Genomic DNA, 19,790 nt, shown 5'->3' on the forward strand with positions numbered 1-19,790 from the left:
AGGCTAGACCCGTATTCGGGGTCCCCTGGCCTTCAGTATGGATTCTGTCACAATAGCAAGGACAACCCGCCTCGCCTCTCATTCACTGTTAGGAATAAGCACGGGCCTTTCCTCCTCTTGGTCTCCTTTCTGCACGTCCATGTTCCTCTGGTCACCACCAAAGGCTTCCTGGGGAGGAGCCGTCACGGGTTATACGGGGACAACGTGGAGGAGATGGATTGGATGGTGGGTGAGTGTCCCCCCCCCCCAGAAGGCCCCGGGGAGAGATGCCCACGCCCTGGTCCTGCAGGTAGACCAAACCATGCCCCAGGGAGGCCCTGGGCCAGTGCCACTGGGAGCCGGGATAATGCCCCAGATCCCCAATGCCCAGGCTGTCCCCATCATGCCCCCGCGGGCTCCCGTTAGACATGGACACGAGCAGCTTTTTCAAGAAATGCATGAGACCGCACACCCAGGAGCTGGCTCTGGGCGCCACTCTGTCGCCAGCAGCCCCCACGCTGTGCCCTCTGCAGGACACATCCTTGACACGTTAGACCAGGAAGGTCTGGCCGATCGGACCCTCGTCTACTTCACCTCGGACCACGGGGGATGCTTGGAGTCTCGCCTGGGAACCAACCAATATGGAGGCTGGAATGGAGGCTATAAGGGTGAGGCTCAAGGGTGAGGTCCCCAATCCGCGCTGGCCAATGGCCTCTCCCCAGCCCTTCCCAACCCTGGCATTGAAAAGGCACCACCTGCCCACCCCCCCTCCCCAAATTTGCAAACACGGGTGCATATGGACTTGAATTTCTTTCCAGCCCAAAACACCATAGAGACTCTAATTGCATGCTCAGATTTTTTTTTTATATTTTTTAATCTTTTTGCACACGTGGTTTTGGGGATATTGACAGAGCTCTGCAGCCATTAGCACTGTAGAATTTCAAAATATTTTCATTGTCTTAGGAAAAAAAAAAAATCCCTGTGCTTTTAGCAGTCATTCCTTGATCTGTGGGTGCCCCGCCTCCCCAACCACCAACTCCTCTTCTCTCCCTCCATCTCTTCCTGCTCCAGGTAGAAGGTTCCCCGTGGTGTGGCCTTGGTGTCAGGCTTCTTTGATTGAAGAACCATGTTTTCCAAGTTGATCCTGTTGCACGATATGCCAGGGCTTGGTTCCTTTTTATGGAAATGATCTGTCCTCCAGTGGATGGTCCACACCAAGGGTGCCGGGTTCAGATTTCAGAAGGGATGCATTCAAGGTGGTGGGCACCTGGCATGGAACACAATGAGGCTGCCAGGTGCCCACCACCTTGAATGCATCCTGTTTCCATCTCTGTCGATGTTCCATCTGTGTCCCCTGGAGGGTCTGTGACGTGGCCCTTTCCAAACCCTTTGCTTCTGTCTTCCCCCTTCTGCCAATTTGAACGCACCTGAGCAGACAGAGGTAGCTCCCTCCTGCGTCCACTCGGAGTTACCTGGGTCAGCGCCTGCTGATCTCATACTACATCATTTTCTCTTCATAGGAGGCAAAGGCATGGGCGGCTGGGAAGGGGGCATCCGTGTTCCCGGGATCTTCCGGTGGCCCGGGGTGCTACCTGCCGGTCGAGTGATCCAGGAGCCCACCAGCCTGATGGACGTGTTCCCCACCGTGGTCCAGCTGGGGGGCGGCCAGGTGCCCCAGGACAGGTAGAGAAGGGACCAAAGAAAGCAGTTCCACTTTGTGGACAGAAAATACGTGTGTGGGGAGATGGATTTGCAGATCTCAAGTTGCACATTCGATTGCATGAGATATCCCTGTGTGTGTGTGTGTGTGTGGAGGTATATATGTGTATCCACAGCTATATCTGAATATATGCACCTACCTCATGCAATTTAATCACGGTGTTATGTGCAATGCAGTATACATAGTCCAATTGATAGATTTATATACTCAAATATATACCCTGTCATGTATTTGCATATCTCCCATGACACATCCAATTGCAAGAGCTGTATAAGTACATACCCGAATTTATGCATATATCTCATGCAATTGAATCACACGGTCCATGAATTTTAATATACTGCAGCGGAATCTAATTTATACACGAGAGACACCTGGCCCATGTATTCATACAGCTCACATTTCGGATCCATTCATGATATATATGAAAACATGAATCAAAGCTGTACCATTTAATTACGTTCAGACATTCTCATATATACACTAGAAATCTACTCCTCATATTTATTAGGAAACTGTGTGGACAACAATTTTAAAGGCTTCGTGATGTTTTCTTTTAACAACCCCATTAACCTTATTATTATTATTATTATTATTATTATTATTATTATTAAAGTACTGTCATTGCTGGGCACAGTGGTACATGCCTGTAATCCCAGTGGCTCAGGAGGCTGAGGCAGGAGGATCACAAACTGGAGGCCAGCCTCAGCAACTTAGCAAGGCTCTAGCAAATCAATGAGACCCTGCCTCGAAAATAAATAAATAAATAAACAAACAAATAAATAAATAAATAAAAGGGCTGTGGTTGTGGCTCCATGGTTAAGCACCCTGTGTTCCATCTCTGAAGCCAAATTAAAAAAAAAAAAAAAGTAGAATTGCATGTGTCCTGAATAACTATTTAGACGGCATCCGCACGGTATTCAGCATTCGGAGGCATTGGCATTTGATTTAAAGTATGTAGGAGCGTGGTCATGGGTTATTAGGAAAGAGGAGACCATTTAAATGACTGTCCTAGGTGTCCTCCGATTGCAGGACTGGGGTCCAGGGGGGGAGGTCCTGCGCTCTGTCCCCCCTGGAGGACAGTGATGGGCAGGTGCACTGTGCAAAGCTGTGACTGCCAATCAGAAGAGGTAGACGCAGCCTTTGGTGGCACAAGCCTGCAGACAAGGTCCCTGGTACCCGAAGCCGACCTCCTCCCACCAGAACAGGGCGTGTGCGGTCGGATGAGCTGTATTTGCAGAGAGCAGAAGACAGGGCGGACAGATAAGGAGATGCCACTCCCTGTGACCATCCCAGAGAGGCCGGGGCTGCCCGGCCTTGTTTAAGGACACGGCATGTTCCACGGGCCTCAAGGTCGATGGCGTGTAAAATAGAGAGGCCTGTCCTCGGTGCTTGGCTTTGTTTTCCCCCTTCAAGGCAAGTTGGGGGACGCCAAATGCAACCAGGTGAGCGGGTTACATTGTATCCAAAGGTGCCACCCATCGGGACAAGCGAGCTGGTTACACTGTGTCTAAAAGTGATGCCAATCGAACCCACAAGCTGGTTACGTTGTATCCAAGGCCATGTCCCCAGGCTTCTGGGCCCCCCCAGGCCCCCCAGCCCTTCCACCCCTGCACAACTCTGCTCCTCTCCTGGGATCCGCTCAGCAGGGCCCCTTGGCGCCCCTGGTGCTGAGTGTCGTGTGCTCCCTGCAGAGTGATTGACGGCCGGGACCTGCTGCCCTTGCTCCTGGGGACCGCTCAGCACTCGGACCACGAGTTCCTGCTCCATTACTGCCAGAGGTTTCTGCACGCAGCCCGGTGGCAACAACGGGACCAGGACCGTGAGTACAACGAGGTCCCTTACAGACACAGACACCCAGCACCCTGGTGGCTCTAGACAGTGCATGATTGCTCCTGAGGTCACTTTTACTCAGTGACACTTGACCACATTTTCACTGTCCCCTCCGCATGGCCATGTTCACCCTCTCTGCCTCACCCACTTGCCAGCAGCAGAACTGATTCTTCTTTTTTAAGATCCAGTGCTTGACCAGGTGCAGGGGTGCACCCCTATAATCCCAGCCACTCAGGAGGCTGAGGCAGGAGGACCGAAAGGTAAAGGCCAGCCTCAGCCTCTTAGTTAGAATCTGACTTAAAATTAAAAAAAAAAAAATGAAAGGGCTAGGGATGTGGCTCAGTGGTAAGGCACCCCTGGGTTCAATTGCCAGGACTAAATAATAATAATAACAAGAACAACAACAACAATAATAATAATAATATCAATCCAGGTCTTAGAATTTCATAATCAGGTAATTGTCCCATTTAGCGATACTTGTTTTCTGCCCCCCCCCCATTTGTCTTTCCCTCTCTATCCCTTTGCCTTCCTGTCTCTTTGCTACTGTGGATTTGCTTTCTGGACCACGATGCAGTCACGTCCGACTCTTTTGCATCAAGAAAGCCAGCAATTCAGTTAAAAAAGATATATATATATTGAAATAAAGCACATCATAAAACTGGATTTTTTCAAATGTTCAATGAGGGGCAGTTGATATATTCAGTGTAGTACAACACCACCCCAATCTGGTTCCTGAACATTTTCCTCACCCTAAAGGGAGCCCTCCTACTTAGCCTTTACTCCTCCTCCTCAGACTCTCCATTGTTTGTTTCTGTGGATTTGCTCATTTCTGCACATTTCGTACAAAAAGTCCTGCACAGGCTCTGCATCAGCCTTCTTTTCCTGAGCACAGTGTTTTCCAGGTTCACATATGGTCTAGCCAATGTCAGAGGTTCCTTCTTTTTCAGGGCTGTGTGATATTCCACAGAGTGGCTGCATTAAATTATATCTATTCGGGTCTTTTTTGGGGAGAGAGGGGTAACTATGGATAGAGCCCAGGGGCATTCAACCCCTGGGCGATGTCTCCAGCCCTAGTTTGTATTTTATTTAGAGACAGGGTCTCACTTAGTTGCTTAGGGCTTCACTTTGGCTGAGGCTGGCTTTGAACTCTCGATTCTTCTGCCTCAGCCTCCCGAGCCACTGGGATCACAGGCCTGCGCTCCCTCACCTGGTGCTATTCATCTCTTGATGGACACGTGGGTGACTCCTGCTGTTGTCCTGACGTCATCTTTCTGATTCTTGCCCCTCCACCAGGAGCAACCCTGTGGAAGGTGCACTTTATGACGCCGATCTTCCAGCCAGAGGGTGCTGGAGCCTGCTACGGGAGGGTGGTCTGCCCCTGCATCGGGGAAGGAGTGGTCCAGCACGACCCGCCTTTGCTCTTTGACCTCTCCAGAGACCCCTCTGAGTCTCATGTCCTCACGCCCGACTCCGAGCCCCGGTTCCACCAAGTGGTGGGCAGGGTCCGGCAGGCCGTGGAGGAGCATCAGCGGTCACTGGGCACAGTTCGCCAGCAGCTGGGCACCCTGAACAACCTGTGGCGGCCGTGGCTGCAGCCCTGCTGTGGCCCCTTCCCCCTGTGCTGGTGCGACACAGAGGACCAAGGGCAGTGACCATCTACGTGGAAAGAGCCAGAGCCCGGTCCATACAGCTCCTCGTGCTGACCTCAGGCATCCGTTGGCTGGTCACCAGTGACTCCGCACATCAACATGAGGTCACAATGCACAATGCACACTGAATGAAACGTACTGTCAGGGGCCACTCTGGGCTGCCAGCAAAGAGCCCAGCACCTCCTGCAATCAGAGGCTGGGACAGAGGACCCCGGGCCAGCCCAGAGGAGGCCACTCTGCAAACGGAAGGTGCTTCCAAATTGCACAGATTTGCAGGTGCGGAGGGGGAGCCCCGAGGGACAAACCTGATTCAATAAGACATGGCATGTGCCCAGAGGTCAAGTCTCTGCTTATGGCTCTCAGTAGCAAGGACAGCTCCGCCCTCAGGACCCTCTGTCCTCCCCAAAGTCCTTTCTTCCTAACAGCATCACCGGGGGGAGGAGGGGGTGTAAAGATTTCTATAAAAACTTTTGGGGGGACACCCACACTCAGGTCATCGCACTGGTCAGAGGGCTGCTGGTCCCTGTATTAGTCTCCCTGGGCTGCTGTAACAAGACACCCCAGCCCCGGGGGCTTACAGACCACAGACCCTGAGTGCTCATGGATGACCTCAGGCCACCACCCGAAGCCAACTCCACCTCTGCCTGATGCTCAAAGCCAGCTCCAGCCCAGTGGATCTCGGGATAAGGAAAGAGATGGCAGCTGGCCATCACTATTAACCCTGCTTCCTCCCCATCACCCATGCTGCGTGGAACACAAAGCCAGCACATTGGGCCAGCGGTGTCCCCAGTCACCAGCCCACCTTGTCACCTCTGAGTTCTTCAGCATCCTCTGGGCTGGGTCTCCTTCTTCAGACCCAGCCACACCCTTGACTCTGATGACTTTGAGGCCCAAGTCCCCCACAGAGGCTCCATGTTCTGAACCCCATTAAGTGCCACGTTTTCCATTCTGCAAATGTATCCAGAAAATTCATATTTTAACTGTGATTATTTTACTCTGAGACAGACTCTCTAAGTTGTTTAGGGCCTTGCAAAGTTGCTGAGGCTGACCCCCAAGTTGCAGTCCTCTTTCCTCAGCCTCCGGAGTCACTCGAGTTTTCGGTGTGCACCCACTACCCCTGACTTCAACATTAACCCCAGCTGCTTGGGAGGCTGAGGCAGGAGGATCATGAGTGCAACATCAGCCTCAGCCATGGTGAGGCCCTGAGAACTATGAGAAGCCCTGTCTGTAAATACAATAGAAAACACGACGGGGATCGTGACTCAGTGGTGGAACGTCCTGAGTTGGGTCTCCTGAGCAAGCATGAGAAGGCGGTGCCACAGCATCTTTACTAAAATTAGGCCAAATGTCTCAAAACCAAAAATTTCCTGACAGTTAACAGCTGTGGGGGGGTGGAAACATGAGGTTAAGGAGTTACTGAAGCTCCATCCTTGTCCCCGGTGCCAGTCCAATAATGAGGACACAGCTTTGGGGCGGGGGCAGAGTTTATTGCTTTGTTAGCAAAGGAGAGGCACAGGAGCTACCGTCCCCGAGGCCACGACTCTGCCCATCAGCAGGAACAGGGGGCTTTTTTTTTTTTTTGGAGGGGTGGGGTGAAAAACAAACCTCTACCTCAGCGCAAAGCCTGTCCAAGGAAGGGACATGACCTTTGTCCTTGGAAAGACCCACAGAGCACTCCTAGGCACATTCCCACCTGCTGAGTTGTTTGTCTGTAAATAACAGGAGAGATCTGCTGGGCCAGGTGTCCCTGACTCAGTCAGGCGGGGTGGGGACCCATAGCAACCCCCCTGCAGCCACCAGTCAGCATGAGACAGGGAAATACCTGGGATGCCAGGTGACCCTCCCAGTAGTTTATGGTGTTGGGAAACCCCATAGTTCAGCAGGAACACCCCTCTTGGCTTAAACCAATCAGTTCAAAGGAATACCCCTCTTGAGCTCACCAATCACCCCTACCCAATTGTTCCCGCCAGTGAATTTGCTAATCATGTTTTAGAGTTGTTGTTTGATTTTCCCGAGGTGTGTGATGATTTGCTCAGAGATGCTATGATGCATGTGAAGTCCCTGCCTTCCCCAAAGAGTGCATAAAACTGCTGCAAACCCTGGGCATCACCAGTTGCGGTGTGCACGCAGAGGACCCAGCTAGCTCGCAATAAACACCTCTTTGCTGCTTACTTGGATCTTGGTCTCTGGTGGTCTTTTGGGGGTCCCGAATTTGAGCATAACACTAGGGAACCAGGGATCGAACTCAGGGCACTCAACCACTGAGCCCCATCCAGAGCCCTATTTTGCATTTTATTTAGAGACAGGGTCTCCCTGAGCTGCTCAGGGCCTCATCTTTAAATGGGCTGGGACAGAGCTGCTGTGCTGGGAGTTCCCTGGAGGACGGAGCTCCCACAGCATGTGACATGGAAGGTACCCTGGGAGCAAGGGAGAGAAGTGCAATTCCTCCCGGAGACCCAGGGCTCTGGGAGGCACTGCACCTGGCCTGGGGCTCAGGAGCAGAATGGGACCCGGGTGTGCCCAGGGCTTGGTGGAGAGGGTCTAGCACCCACGGGCATGGGTGAGGCACCGGGTTAGATTCCCAGGGCCACATGTAAATAAAGAAAGGTTCATTGACAACTAAAAAAAAAAAAAAAGTCCCACTTTTTTGCAGACAGTCTCACTTCCTGCAGGCCCAGCTGGATCTGGAATCCACAGCTAAGGCTGCTATGTTTAGTGTGTATGTAGGTGTAGGTATATAGATGGACAAATGGACAGACAGACACACTGATATGTTAATGAGTGGATGGATGGCTGAATGGGTTGGTGGATGAGGGCAGGCATGCGTGGATGGATGTGGATGGATGGGTGGACAGATGGTTGGATGGGTGGATGGATGAGTCAATGGATAGGTGGATGGATAGATGAGTCAATGGATGGGCGGGTGGGTGGATGGAGGGGTGGATGGATAGATGAGTCAATGGATGGGCGGGTGGGTGGATGGAGGGGTGGATGGATAGATGAGTCAATGGATGGGTGGGTGGGTGGATGGAGAAGTGGATGGTTCGATGGGTGGATGGGTAGATGGAAGGATAGATGGGTGGATGGAAGGTTGGATGGATGGACATGTGGATGGATGAATGGGTTTATGGTTGGATGAAGGGGTGGATGGTTGGAAGGATGAATGGATGGGTGATGGAGAGGAGGATGGGTGGATGGAAGATGAATTCGTGGACGGGTAAATGGGTGAATGGATGGGTGGAGGAATATATGGGTAGATGTGTGGTTGGATGGTGTCAGATCAGTCGGGGCAGGCAATGGCCAAAGGAGGCAGATTTAAAAGGGCGGCTGAACAGGCTTTATTGAGATATCACTCCTGGGCGGAACTCCATCAGACCCACAGAGGGGACAGGAGAAGGGTCTGAGGAGACACCGCGTGGAAGTTCCACCGGACTGGACTTTTATGGGGCTTACGGCAGGAAGGGAAGGGCTTGGGACAGGAAAAGGGTGTTTCTAGGGTCCCTTGTACCCTTGGAGTTGGTCAGGGGAGTTGGCTGAACTCCAGGATTGGCCAGGGGGGGTCCTGCTGATTGACAGGCGTTACTCAGGAGATCTGGCTGATTGACAGGCGTTTCCGCCGGCATCTGATTGATGTTCTTTTCCTGGTGCGGGCTGCTTTGTTCTAAGTTGCCACTAAGTTGCCACCACCGACCTAACAGATGGCTGGAATGGTGTATGGCTGGACGGTTGGATGGATAGATGGATGGGTAGATGGATGGATGGATGGATGAATGGGTGGATGGTGGATGGGTGGGTTGAGGGGTGGATGAGTAGATGGTGGATGGACAGATTGGTGGATGTGTGAATGGAGAGGCAGATGAGTGGATAGGTGTGGATGGATGAGTGGATTGGTGGGTGGGTGGGTGAGTGGATGGGTGGATGGGCTGGTGGATAGGTGGATGGATGGATGGATGGGTGGATGGGTAGATGACTGTACAGATTGGTGGATGGGTAGATGGGTGGATGGGTGAATGGATGGATAGATGGATTGATAATGGGTAGATGGGTGTGTAGATAGACCAATACGTCATGCATGTGTGAGAAAATGGACAGATGGGTGGAAGGAGGGATGGCTGGTACATAGACAGATGGATAGATATATAGACAGATGCATGCCGATGGATTTGCGGTAAAATTCTTGTGACTTGCTAACCCTGAGAATAAAGGGCTTAAAACAGAGTACAGTTTTACAAGGCTTTATGAAATCATGTACACAGTTTAGGCAAAATAAGAAAACTCCCCACACTTTCTAAGACCCTCTGGCCTCCATAAGCCCCCATTTTGGCCCTGGTTCCCCCACACCCCACAAAGACATGATTTTTGCCCTAGTCCTCAGTCATACCGGGGATCAGGGTTTCTGTGAACACAGGACATGCGAGTATCTTTTGGACTCACTGCTTTCAAATCCTTTGGGTCTGAACCCAGCGGTGGCATTGCTGGGTCATATTGTGATTCAGTCTTAAGCTTTTGAGGGGTCACCATATTGTTCTGCCAAGGGCCACCTGGAGCCCCAGGAGCTAGAGAGGCAGGAGGAGCCTCCCTGGAGCCCGTGGAGGGAGCTGGACACCATTGTAAGAGGCAGGTCCTGTGCACACCTTGACCCCAGAACCTGGGAGTGGGACCTGGTGTGGACACAGGCTCTCTGCAGAGATCATTAGTGAAGGGTCCTGAGATGGGCTCCTCCTGGGTCAGGGGGCCCTCAGGCCATGGCCATGTCCTCCCCAGAGACAGAGGAGGGGACACAGATCCAGAGGAGGAGCCCCATGGGGACGGAGGCAGAGACTGCAGTGAGGGGCCACCCGCCCAGGGCCACCTGGAGCCCAGGAGCTGGAGAGGCAGGAGGAGCCCCCTGGAGCCCTGGAGGGAGCTGGACACCATGGTAAGAGGCGGGTCCTGTCCACCTCTGGACCCCAGGACCTGGGAGTGGGACCTGGTGTGGACACAGGGTCTCTGCAGAGGTCGTTAGTGAAGGGTCTGAGATGGGCTCCTCCTGGGTCAGGGGGCCCTCATGCCATGGCCGTGTCCTCCCCAGAGACAGAGGAGGGGACACAGACACAGAGGGAAGGCCATGTGGAGATGGAGGCAGAGACTAAAGTGGTGGGGCCACCAGCCAAGGGTCATCTGGAGCACCAGGAGCTGGGAGAGGCTGGAAGATACCTTCCTGGATCCTTGCAGCCCTGTGACCCCTGGTCTCAGCCCTCTGCCCTCCAGGGATGGGGGAGGGGGCAGTGGTCATGGATTGCTTTTGATTGAAGTCTCTTTGTTAAAGTCTCTTATTACAGCAGACCCAGGAAAACCCTCACAAACTCTGCCCGGCCTCAAGTTGTTTGAGAGGGTCTAAGACCCTGTTTTTACTCTTGGAAAAGAATCACGTTTGGTGCCGAGTTCCGGAGCACTAAGAAATCTCATTTGCACTGGTCGATTTTTAAGTGAATCATTCCCCTAAACTGCACACACACACAGCACCACCCCACCACCCAAACCGCACTGTTCCCCGGTGTATGGTTCCCATAGCAACCAACATCCCCGATGCCCAGGTCATCTGCCAAGAGCAGAGGGCTTGGAGTGTTGGAAAAACTTTCAGTTCACAACTACTAGCTAGGAGCAGCTCAGAGTGCTAGGAAAACCTACCATCGATCGATCCATCGATCGTACAGGCCTGACAGGAACACCTATAGGACGGGTCACTCTGCTCTAGCGCGTGTGAATCCACATCCTCAGCACTTGTGGTCAGCGTTGTCAAGCTACCAGACTACCAGGTCAGGAAAACAAGAGTCAAATGTTTCAGGGCATGTAACGCCCCCAAGTCATAGCCCCCCTCCCTTAGGGACAAAGACCCTTCCCTCACGGCAGCAATATTTAGTGCTTCCTCATAGTGCGGTTACATTAGGCAGAAGATGACTGGCTTATAGAGGTGAAGGTGTTTACGTGTGACTGGCAGGCACACCCCCCCCTCGAACCCCATGACAATTGTGTGCGTTCCAAAAATAAACCTAGCTACTGGAGGAGGGTGGCCTGAGGTGGGTCTCCAGCCAGTTCTCTCACCACTTCCCGGAGGCTGTGTGTTGATTCCGTGTCTCTCCCCGCTGTGAAAACGTAGCCGAGTGACCATCGACCACGAAGGGACATAGGAACACGTACGTTGGAGGTGTTGGGTGATTTTGGCTCACAGGTCTGCAGAGGCATACAAAGAGAAGAGGAGAAGCAGCCTGGGGTCCCTGCAGGGAAAAACAAAAAGGCCGAAAATAAATGGATTTGGCGTGCAAAGTAGAAGCTGCAGAGCAGTAAGGTGTGAACAGGACGCACATCTAGACGGCAGAGGTCTGGGGAGGGCTTGATCCTGGCATCCAGCCAGTGAAAAGCAAGGAGGCTACCCAACTCCTGTGACGCCTACTGAGCCCTGAGAGAATTATCCAGCCGTGGGAAGCCTCTGGTTTTGCACGGAGTCCAACAGCCCAAAGCGAACCAGGGAGGAGTAGCAGTTACTGCCACACCATCAAGATGAACTGAGAGAGGCCCATTTCCTCTTTGCACCCAAATTGGAGATTCCCAACAACCAACCGGATCCTGAGCCCTCGAAATAAGAAGGTTCCCTCCACTTTAACCCCATGAAAACAGCGCAGAGGTCCCCTCCTGGTCCTGGCAGGACACATGGCTAAACTCTCAGAGGAGGTAGAAAGTTCAGCTAGCACCTAACTCTATATAGACTAGACTTTTCCAGTACATATAGATGCCTGTCATAACGTATGATTCAAGTCATAATAAAACACAACATTTATTACAATAGGCTGGGACAAATGCCTGACTTACAAGTTCTTCACTTCTGTTTTTTTTTTTGGGGGGGGGTTTCCATTTATTTTTGGACATCGGGGGAACTGAATCCTGGGAGATTTCTGACCACTGAGTGTATCTGTCGCTACTGCAGGCCTCACCAAAAACACCCCGGTGACCCTTGGGTCTCTTTAAGTTTGTTTTGTCGCCAGACCTGTCTGCGCTCCTCTCTCTTGTTAAGGTCTTTTGAGCTCAACTCTCAGCAAAGCGCAGAGTTGGGGTTCAGAGCCCAGGGCCTGCCGTTTGGGGTCCTCGGTGGGTCAGGAGATGGCTGATGGTTGGCAGGCGCCTTGGGCCACAGTGAGCGAAGCCAAGGCTGCGCTAAGCGGCAGGCAGGGCACTGGGAGGACTGGACCAGCAGGGACACTAGGATTTTAAACCACAGATGGGGGAGTCACAGCAACCCCGGAGACCAGGGCAGCCGGCAGAGAAGAGAGTCCCCACCCCACCAGCCTCTCAACAGGGGGCCAGGCGCCCCACCGTCCCAGAGGGTAGCAGAGCGGGTCCTGCGCTCCACCCGCCCCAGGACCAGAGGGACTGGCTGTCCCAGACGCGCTGGGGGTGGGGCAAATGGGGAGGGCGAACGTCACTGTGTGTGTGTGGGGGGGGGACCAAGCCCTGCTGGGGGAGGGTAGCCAGAAGGAAGGGGCGGGGCTGCCGTGGATCGTGTGGGCGGGGAGAGGAGGCGCGCGCCGTGGGGGTGAGGGACCAGAGGCTCGTCTCAATGCTGGAGGGACTGGGGCGCCCTGGGCGACTTGGAGGACTCGCGTGACCTAGCCATGGTGGGGGGCGGGCGGGGATGGGGGAAAGTCAAGGGTCCGCAGTCCCTGTTTTTTAGTAGAGGATCCAGAGGGGGCGAGGGGTGTCGGCGGGCACAGCTTCCCTGGGGCGGGATGGGGGACTTAGGGACCTCAGAGCAGGACGGGGCGTGGCCTAGAGTGAGGGGCAGTAGAAATGCTGGGGCCGGGACAGGGGCGGGCCTTTGGTTTGGGCTCCGCGGAGCTGCCCCAGGTGGACTGATGCGCCCAGGAGAGAACTGGGGAGCGACATAGGAGGGAAAGGGGCGGCGCCGGGGTCCAGTGGCGGCCCTAGAGTTGGAGGGACCGTCCGTGCTGGGGGGAGGGGAGAGAGGCCCGGGAGCGGGACAGCAGTGGCTTAGACTGTTGCTGGGGGCTCCCCAGCAGCATCAGAGAGGGGGCGCGGGGCGTGCGGGGGTGGGGGTGGGGGGCTCCAGGTGAGCCCCGGGTGGGGACCAGGTGCTTTTCAGGTAGTGAGCTGACGAGAGGGCCATGTGGGGAGGACACTGGACAGGAGTCTCAGCGGGGTGACGGCCATGTTGGGGGAGGGGCAAGATTGTGTTTTACTGAATGTGTGTGACAGGCTGTGGCTGGGGAGGGAACCCAAGCCCGTGGCGGGGGAGAAGGACCCGGACGGGACACAGAGGGCTTTGGTTTCATAGGGGAGACACGGGCATCGGGCTGCGTGTCTTCAAAAGTGCGTGCGTGGGAGGGGGCCGTGGACCCTGGAGCGGCCCTGCGGGCGTCGCAGGCACAGTTTCCGCGGCTCGATCCGGGGGGCCCCCCTTCCTGCTCAGCCTGTGCCCCCTCCTCCCTGCTCGGCCCCCCTCCACCTCCCTCTGCGCCCCACCCCAGCCCTGCGCAGAGAAGGCGTCCGGGGCTGGGTTTCGGGGACCCGCTGTCTCTTGGGGCACCTCTGCTTCCTTCCCTGGCCGGGCCGGAGTGGGACCGAGTCCTGGGGTCCGCGAACCTGGCGGTGTCCGAAGCGCGTCCCTTGGCCCTGCGTGCGCCCCTCTGCGGGGATCCCAAGGCTGCGCGCTGGCGCTGCTGCAGGACCTTGACCCCAGACCTGAGCGCTCGATCCCACCAGCGCCGGCCTGGCGACTCCTCCCATCGGGTGGGCCTTGGGTGTTGGCAGCTGGAAACAGGTTTTCCGGGGTCCCGGCTGCCCGGCGAGGCTGGGGCTTCGGGAGCTGTTTAACTCGAGTGGAGCCCGAGCAAGGTGCCTCCAGGCAGCCAGGGAGGCACAGGGGACTCTATTTCTTCATCCCACCCAGGGTCTTGGACAGCCCCAACGCGATCATAGAATTGGTGCGAGTTCAGCTCCATCAGGCTCCGCGTGTGGAACCTGTAGGGTGCTGGACTGGAGCTCCGTGGTTGCGCACAGGGCCTGGGGTGACTGCGTGCTAAGATAAAGGGACCCTGGGCCAAAGGACTTGGAACGCAGAACCTGCATGATGGCCTTGGCCCTGGTTCTTCCATACAGGCAGATAATCTTTGTTTTCACTGTTCCAAGCCAGTTCCGTATTTTTACCAAACCAAACCGGAGCCTCCCAAAGGTCAGGGCTGCCCTAAACCCTTGGGGATGGGGCATTTGTTGAAAATACACGCAGGAATCTCACCCCTCTCAACTCAGAGTTGGAATCCCCAGAGGTGGTGCTGGGATTGGAGAAACAGTCTTTGTTTTTTTTAAATTTGCAAATTTAAATTATTTGCTTTTCCATATGTGCTTGGATGTACAGATGGGGTCATATCCAGAAACCCCAAATACAGTACCTTGGGAATGCATTTGCCAAATCTCACCTTCGAATATCCTAGATTTCAGCCGCGCAGTATGTTGTATGGATTGTTTCCTCATCCCAGGAAGACTAATACAGTGACCAGCAGTCCTCTGGCCAGTGCGATGACCTCAGAGTGTCTGGAGCTGCCACACAGGAACTGAGCGATGAGAACGTGGAGAGTGGACGGACTGAACCGGGTTGCCCCTCTGTCTGGGCTGGTGATGTAGGTGGCCTTTCCCTTGCTCTGCCTATGATGCCCACACAGCACATGAGATGGGCGTGGCCTTTTAGCTGTCAGTCAATCTGCTGACAGTAGACATCAGGAAGCACCTGGGAGCACCTTCTGTTTGCAGAGTGGCCTCCTCCAGGCTTGACCAGGGCCCTCTGTCTCAGCCTCTAATTGCCGGAGGTCCTGGGCTCTTGGCTGGGAGCCCAGAGTGGCCCATGAGGATTGTGCATAGTGACTTGATGTTGATGTGGGGAGTCACTGGTGACCACGGAATGGATGCCTGAGGTCAATATGAGGAGCTGTTTGGACCAGGCTCCGGCTTTTCCCACGAAGATGGTCACTGCCCTTGTTCATCCATGTCTCACCAGCACAGGGGGAAGGGGCCACAGCAGGGCTGCCGTCATGGCCTCCAAAGGTTGTACAGAGTGCCCAGCTGCTGGGGAAGGGCTCAGGGACCGCTGATGGAAGTTGCGAGTTGTAAGTTGAAGGGAGCCACAAGACCTTTCACAGTCAGCTGTGCTACAAGTGTCCGACGTGGATACCATTGAATTAGGAAAAGTTCAAAGTACTGCTGTCTGGCTGTCACTGTCACACTGAGCAGGTGAGTGGGTCTCCAAGCCAGGACTGAAAAACCAGCCTCTACCTCAGAGCAAAGCCTGTCCAAGGAAGGGGGCGTGACCCTTGTCCTTGAAAAGACCCACAGAGCACTCCCAGGCTCATTCCCACCCTGCTGAGTTGTTTGTCTACAAGTAACAGGAGAGATCTGCTGCCCCAGGTGTCCCTGACTCAGTCAGGCTAGGTGGGGACCCATAGCAACCCCCTAGCAACCACCAATCAGCATGAGACAGGGAAATACCTGGGATGCCAGATGACCCCCCAGTAGTTTATGGTGTTGGGAAACCATGTAGTTCAGCACGTACACCCCTCTTGGCTTAAACCAATCAGTTCAAATGAATCCCCCTCTTGTTCTAGCCAATCACCCCTACCCAACCTGTTCCCACCAGTGAATGTGCTAATCATGTTGTTTGATTTTCCCGCGGTGTGTGATGGTTTGCTGAGAGATGCTATGATGTATGTGGGGGTCCCTGCCTTCCCCAAAGAATGTATAAAACTGCTGCCAACCCTGGGCTCGGGGCCTCTCCGCATCACCAGTTGCTGTGTGTGTGTGCTCGGAGGACCAAGCTAGCTCGCAATAAACACCTCTTTGCTGTTTACATCGATCTTGGTCTCTGGTGGTCTTTTGGGGGTCCTGAATTCGAGCATAACAGGACCATCCGGACAGCACTCTTCTGCGGGTGGCCGTGCATGATAGCCATGCCTGGGTCACGCAATGAAGAGACCTCCTGCTCAAACTTCCAAGAAGTGGGGGGCTTGCACGGCACACTGTAGCGCCTCAGTCCCAATGTCTTCCTGCCATCTCCAAATAAGAGCAATAAAAGGGAAGCCATCGAAACCACCCGAATTTTATGTTGGCACAGAAGCAATTTTACAAAAACCACATTTGAACGTTCACATGGACTTCATCTTCCAGGTTTGGAGATGACCCTGGAACTGAATGTGAGTCAGAAGACAAAGAGCACTGTGGGTGGCCATGCAGAGTGGGCACCTTATAGCTGCCCTTTCAAAAGAAGGCCCCGCGGTGGGGAGGACTGGGGTGAGGTCTGCGACCTGTGCTGGACACCTCGGCTGCAGGGAGGAGCGGACACAAAGGCTTATGTCATGAGTGTGTTGATGGTGTAAATGTATGCTGTGAAGCACGAATAAATGATACTATGAAAAAACTGACCAAAAGCCCCCCCACACACAAAGAAACCCTAGACACAGAGAAAACCTAGCGTAGCCCACAGCAAAAGTGACGGCATGTGACACCCTCTTCTGCAGGTGGGAAGTGATTGCTGTGGCAGAAGCTGACCTCACGCCCTGAGCATCTCCCCTCCTCCACGCCCTTCCCCCAAGGTGATGCTCTGCCCCCAAAGACCCACCCAGGGCAGTGGCCTTGGCTGGCCATGGACTAAGTCTCTGAAACCATGGGAACAAAGTTACGTTTCCCCTCTCAGCGGTTGTCGCCAGGTACCATCACCACAGCATCCAAAAGGGATGGCAGTAGACTCAGGGGGCCTCCGGAGTGGGGTGACATGATGTACCCAGAACACGGAGGAGGGTGCTGCGCGCTGCAGTGGGGGACGGTGGCTGTGTGAGGACCACACAAGGGGAACAGCACGGGGCCCATGGGCTGTGCCAGAGGAGGCCTTCAGGAGCCAGGCCTTGGCCGGCCCTTCCCACCTGGGTGCCTTGGAGACAAAGAGGAATCAACCCAACCTTGAGGCTCACCACAGGCCACCCTGAATTGTGACTCTAGGAGACCAAAGCAGGCCCCCAATACGCCCACTGGTTCCAAGGTTGTTCTTTTGGGCAACTGTGGGCACCGCGGTGGCTCTGAAGACCCCGTGGGTGAGGGCACCTGTGCTAGTGAAGGAGTCTCAGGAAGAGGGCTGCTCCCGCCAGCTCCGACACCCCGAGACCCGTCTGCACAGCAAGGCCCCCTGCTCCCCCACCCATCTCCCTTCCCTCCTGTCATCCTCTCCACCATCCTGACACCCGCTGGTTCCATTCTGTACTCCAGAGGCTCCGCAGTCCTCAAAACCTGGCCCTTTTCTGGGTCTCCACTTGAAGGAGACGCCCCTGCACTGCAAGGGACTGAGTAGCTTCTCTCCCTGAATCTCTCTTACTGCCAATTTAATCCCCAGCAGCCTACAGGCCCTTAATGGGGACAGTTTCCTTGCCAACACGTCCTGAGACCTCTCTTTCACGTCTCTGCAGTCACTCTCTGCTCTCTGGGCTGTACTCCTCTGCAGAGGCTTCATCCAGGTTCCTGAGTTTACAATCCTCTCCTTGATGCAGGGGCCTGTTTTCAACACTTCGCCGTGAGCAGAGTGCCCCCTGCTGGCCGACCTGCGTTATGACCGCTGTTTTACAAGCCTCCTCCGTGGTGTTCAACCTTCAGTCTCCACGCGCTTGTGTGTCTGGTGCACTGCTCCATGTCTGGGTCCATGCGTTCGCTTCTGTACATTGCTTCCAGGGAAAATGAGTTTTTGTGTTGAGATCCCTTTACTAGTTAGTGTACTTATTTTCCTTTACCCAATGATCATTGTTAAAATTTTTCTATAAACCATTTCTCCATAAACTTTAAAAAATGTTAATAAATAATAAAGGGCCACTTTGAAGAGATACTGCCTTTTTCCTCCTTCTAGCTGTGTTATCATCGAATTTGGGACCCCCCCCCCCAAAAGACCACCAGAGACTAAGACCGATGTAAGCTGCAAAGAGGTGTTCATTGCGAGCTAGCTCCGTCCTCCGCGCACACACACACCTCAGCTGGTGACGCTGAGAGGTCCTAAGCCCAGGGTTTGCAGCAGTTCTATACACTCTATGGGGAAGGAAGAGACTCCACTGCCTTCCCCATAGAGTGACTTATTTAGGCCACGAGGGGAGTATGTGCTGAACTACATGGTTTCCCAACATGTTATCAACCACCATAAACTACTGGGAGGGTCATCTGGCATCCCAGGTATTTCCGAATATCATGCTGATTGGCGGTGGCTAGGGGGTTGCTATGGCTCCCTACCAAGGCTGACTGAGTCAGGGACACCTGGCACTGCAGGTCTCTCCTGTTATTTGTAGATAAACAACTCAGCAGGGTGGGTATGAACCTAGGAGTGCTCTGTGGGTCTTTCCAAGGACAAGGGTCTTGCCCCCTTCCTTGGACAGGATTTGCACTGAGGTAGAGGTTGGTTTCTCAATAGTTAAACCAGAAAGAAACAATAAGCCTGCTCAGCTAGGCCCATAAAGCCTGCATATGAAACCCCACTTGGGGCACATATGGCCTGTGGTGTTGATACCGCTGGTTACTGGGGAGGAGTTCTGCTTCCTCAAATGTTGAAGTTTGAACATTAGAGAAGCAAGCCCATGCAAGCACACAAAGCAGGGTTTATTTAAAAATTAGTAACATGGACTTCTCCCCAGGAGGAAGAAGGGAGCCATCCTGGTATTCCCAGAAGGGCGTCACTTAGCTATGGAGGCCTCCTCCACCTGGTGCTTGCTGATAGTTTTAGTGCGGCAGTTCACTGCAGTGCTCCGGGGACTGAAAGCTCACTCAGAGGCCTTGGAACGTCTCAAGTTGCACACCCCCTAGAGTGGCTCTCCAACCCAGAGCCCTGGAGTGAAGGCCGGCTGCAGAATTTCCTAGCGCAAATGGCACTAGCGGAACTGAGAAGCTGCTCTCAAGTTCCCCCAGGACTCCTATAAAAGCTCAGCTGACTGTTAACAATAGATAGAAACAAAAGTCAGTTTGACTGCTTCATCTTAAACACTTAGCAAAGACAGTTAAAACCAAAATACAGCCATTCCTGGGCATTTTAAATAATAGTAATAATAATAATAATAATAATTATTATTATTATTTAAGGTATATAGTTTATGTTAGCCTCCCAAAATAAGTAAGACTGGAGGCTACAAAGAAGGATTCTCAGACAGAAGTGTCTGATAACTATAAAAAGAGACTATCAAGAATAGCTGCCAGAGACAGAAGTTTTTAGTTTAAGGCCTACAAGATATTCCTAACCTACACAGGTAGGCTTGGTGTATGCTAGTATGATTATCCAGCTCTGAGTAACATAATTAAAGGTTTCTCTATTAGACACCGAGGTCATACTAGTAAAAGGGTTTTGCAAGATCAGATGACATTAAATTATTAAACTGTATCTTATGGGGAGTGACAACTGTAACACTAAAAGTTAAATGTTATGCTTACAGTCCTGATAACCGTTAAAGCCTGGTGAGGGAACTTCTATACAGTGACACGTTCCAGCTGCTGCAACATTTACTCAGTACTCATGGTTTTTGTTTCTCTCATAGAAGCACCCATTCCCAGAT

At 53.5% G+C, this 19,790-nt stretch overlaps 1 protein-coding gene and 1 long non-coding RNA gene across 4 annotated transcripts in view; one reads left to right on the top strand and one right to left on the bottom strand.

Moving 5' to 3' along the window:
* The window catches only part of LOC144371986 (arylsulfatase L-like), a 25,169-nt gene extending 17,817 nt beyond the window's left edge, over window positions 1-7,352 (top strand). For all 3 annotated transcript variants that reach the window (XM_078035352.1, XM_078035353.1, XM_078035354.1), the window contains exons 7-11: window positions 93-229; window positions 513-647; window positions 1,500-1,662; window positions 3,394-3,521; window positions 4,826-7,352. In XM_078035352.1, coding sequence (XP_077891478.1) covers window positions 93-229; window positions 513-647; window positions 1,500-1,662; window positions 3,394-3,521; window positions 4,826-5,184 — 922 coding nt within the window. In that variant the 3' untranslated portion in view covers window positions 5,185-7,352. The remainder of the gene's footprint in view (window positions 1-92; window positions 230-512; window positions 648-1,499; window positions 1,663-3,393; window positions 3,522-4,825) is intronic.
* Window positions 7,353-9,400: 2,048 nt separating this feature from the next.
* On the bottom strand, window positions 9,401-15,461 carry LOC144371990 (uncharacterized). The gene is made up of 2 exons (XR_013432035.1): window positions 13,819-15,461; window positions 9,401-11,438 (listed from the first exon to the last, which is right to left on the bottom strand). It is a non-coding gene; the product is annotated as an uncharacterized LOC144371990 (long non-coding RNA).
* Window positions 15,462-19,790: the final 4,329 nt, after the last annotated feature.

This window comes from Ictidomys tridecemlineatus, chromosome Y (genome assembly GCF_052094955.1).
Source record: "Ictidomys tridecemlineatus isolate mIctTri1 chromosome Y, mIctTri1.hap1, whole genome shotgun sequence".
Classification (NCBI taxonomy): domain Eukaryota; kingdom Metazoa; phylum Chordata; class Mammalia; order Rodentia; family Sciuridae; genus Ictidomys; species Ictidomys tridecemlineatus.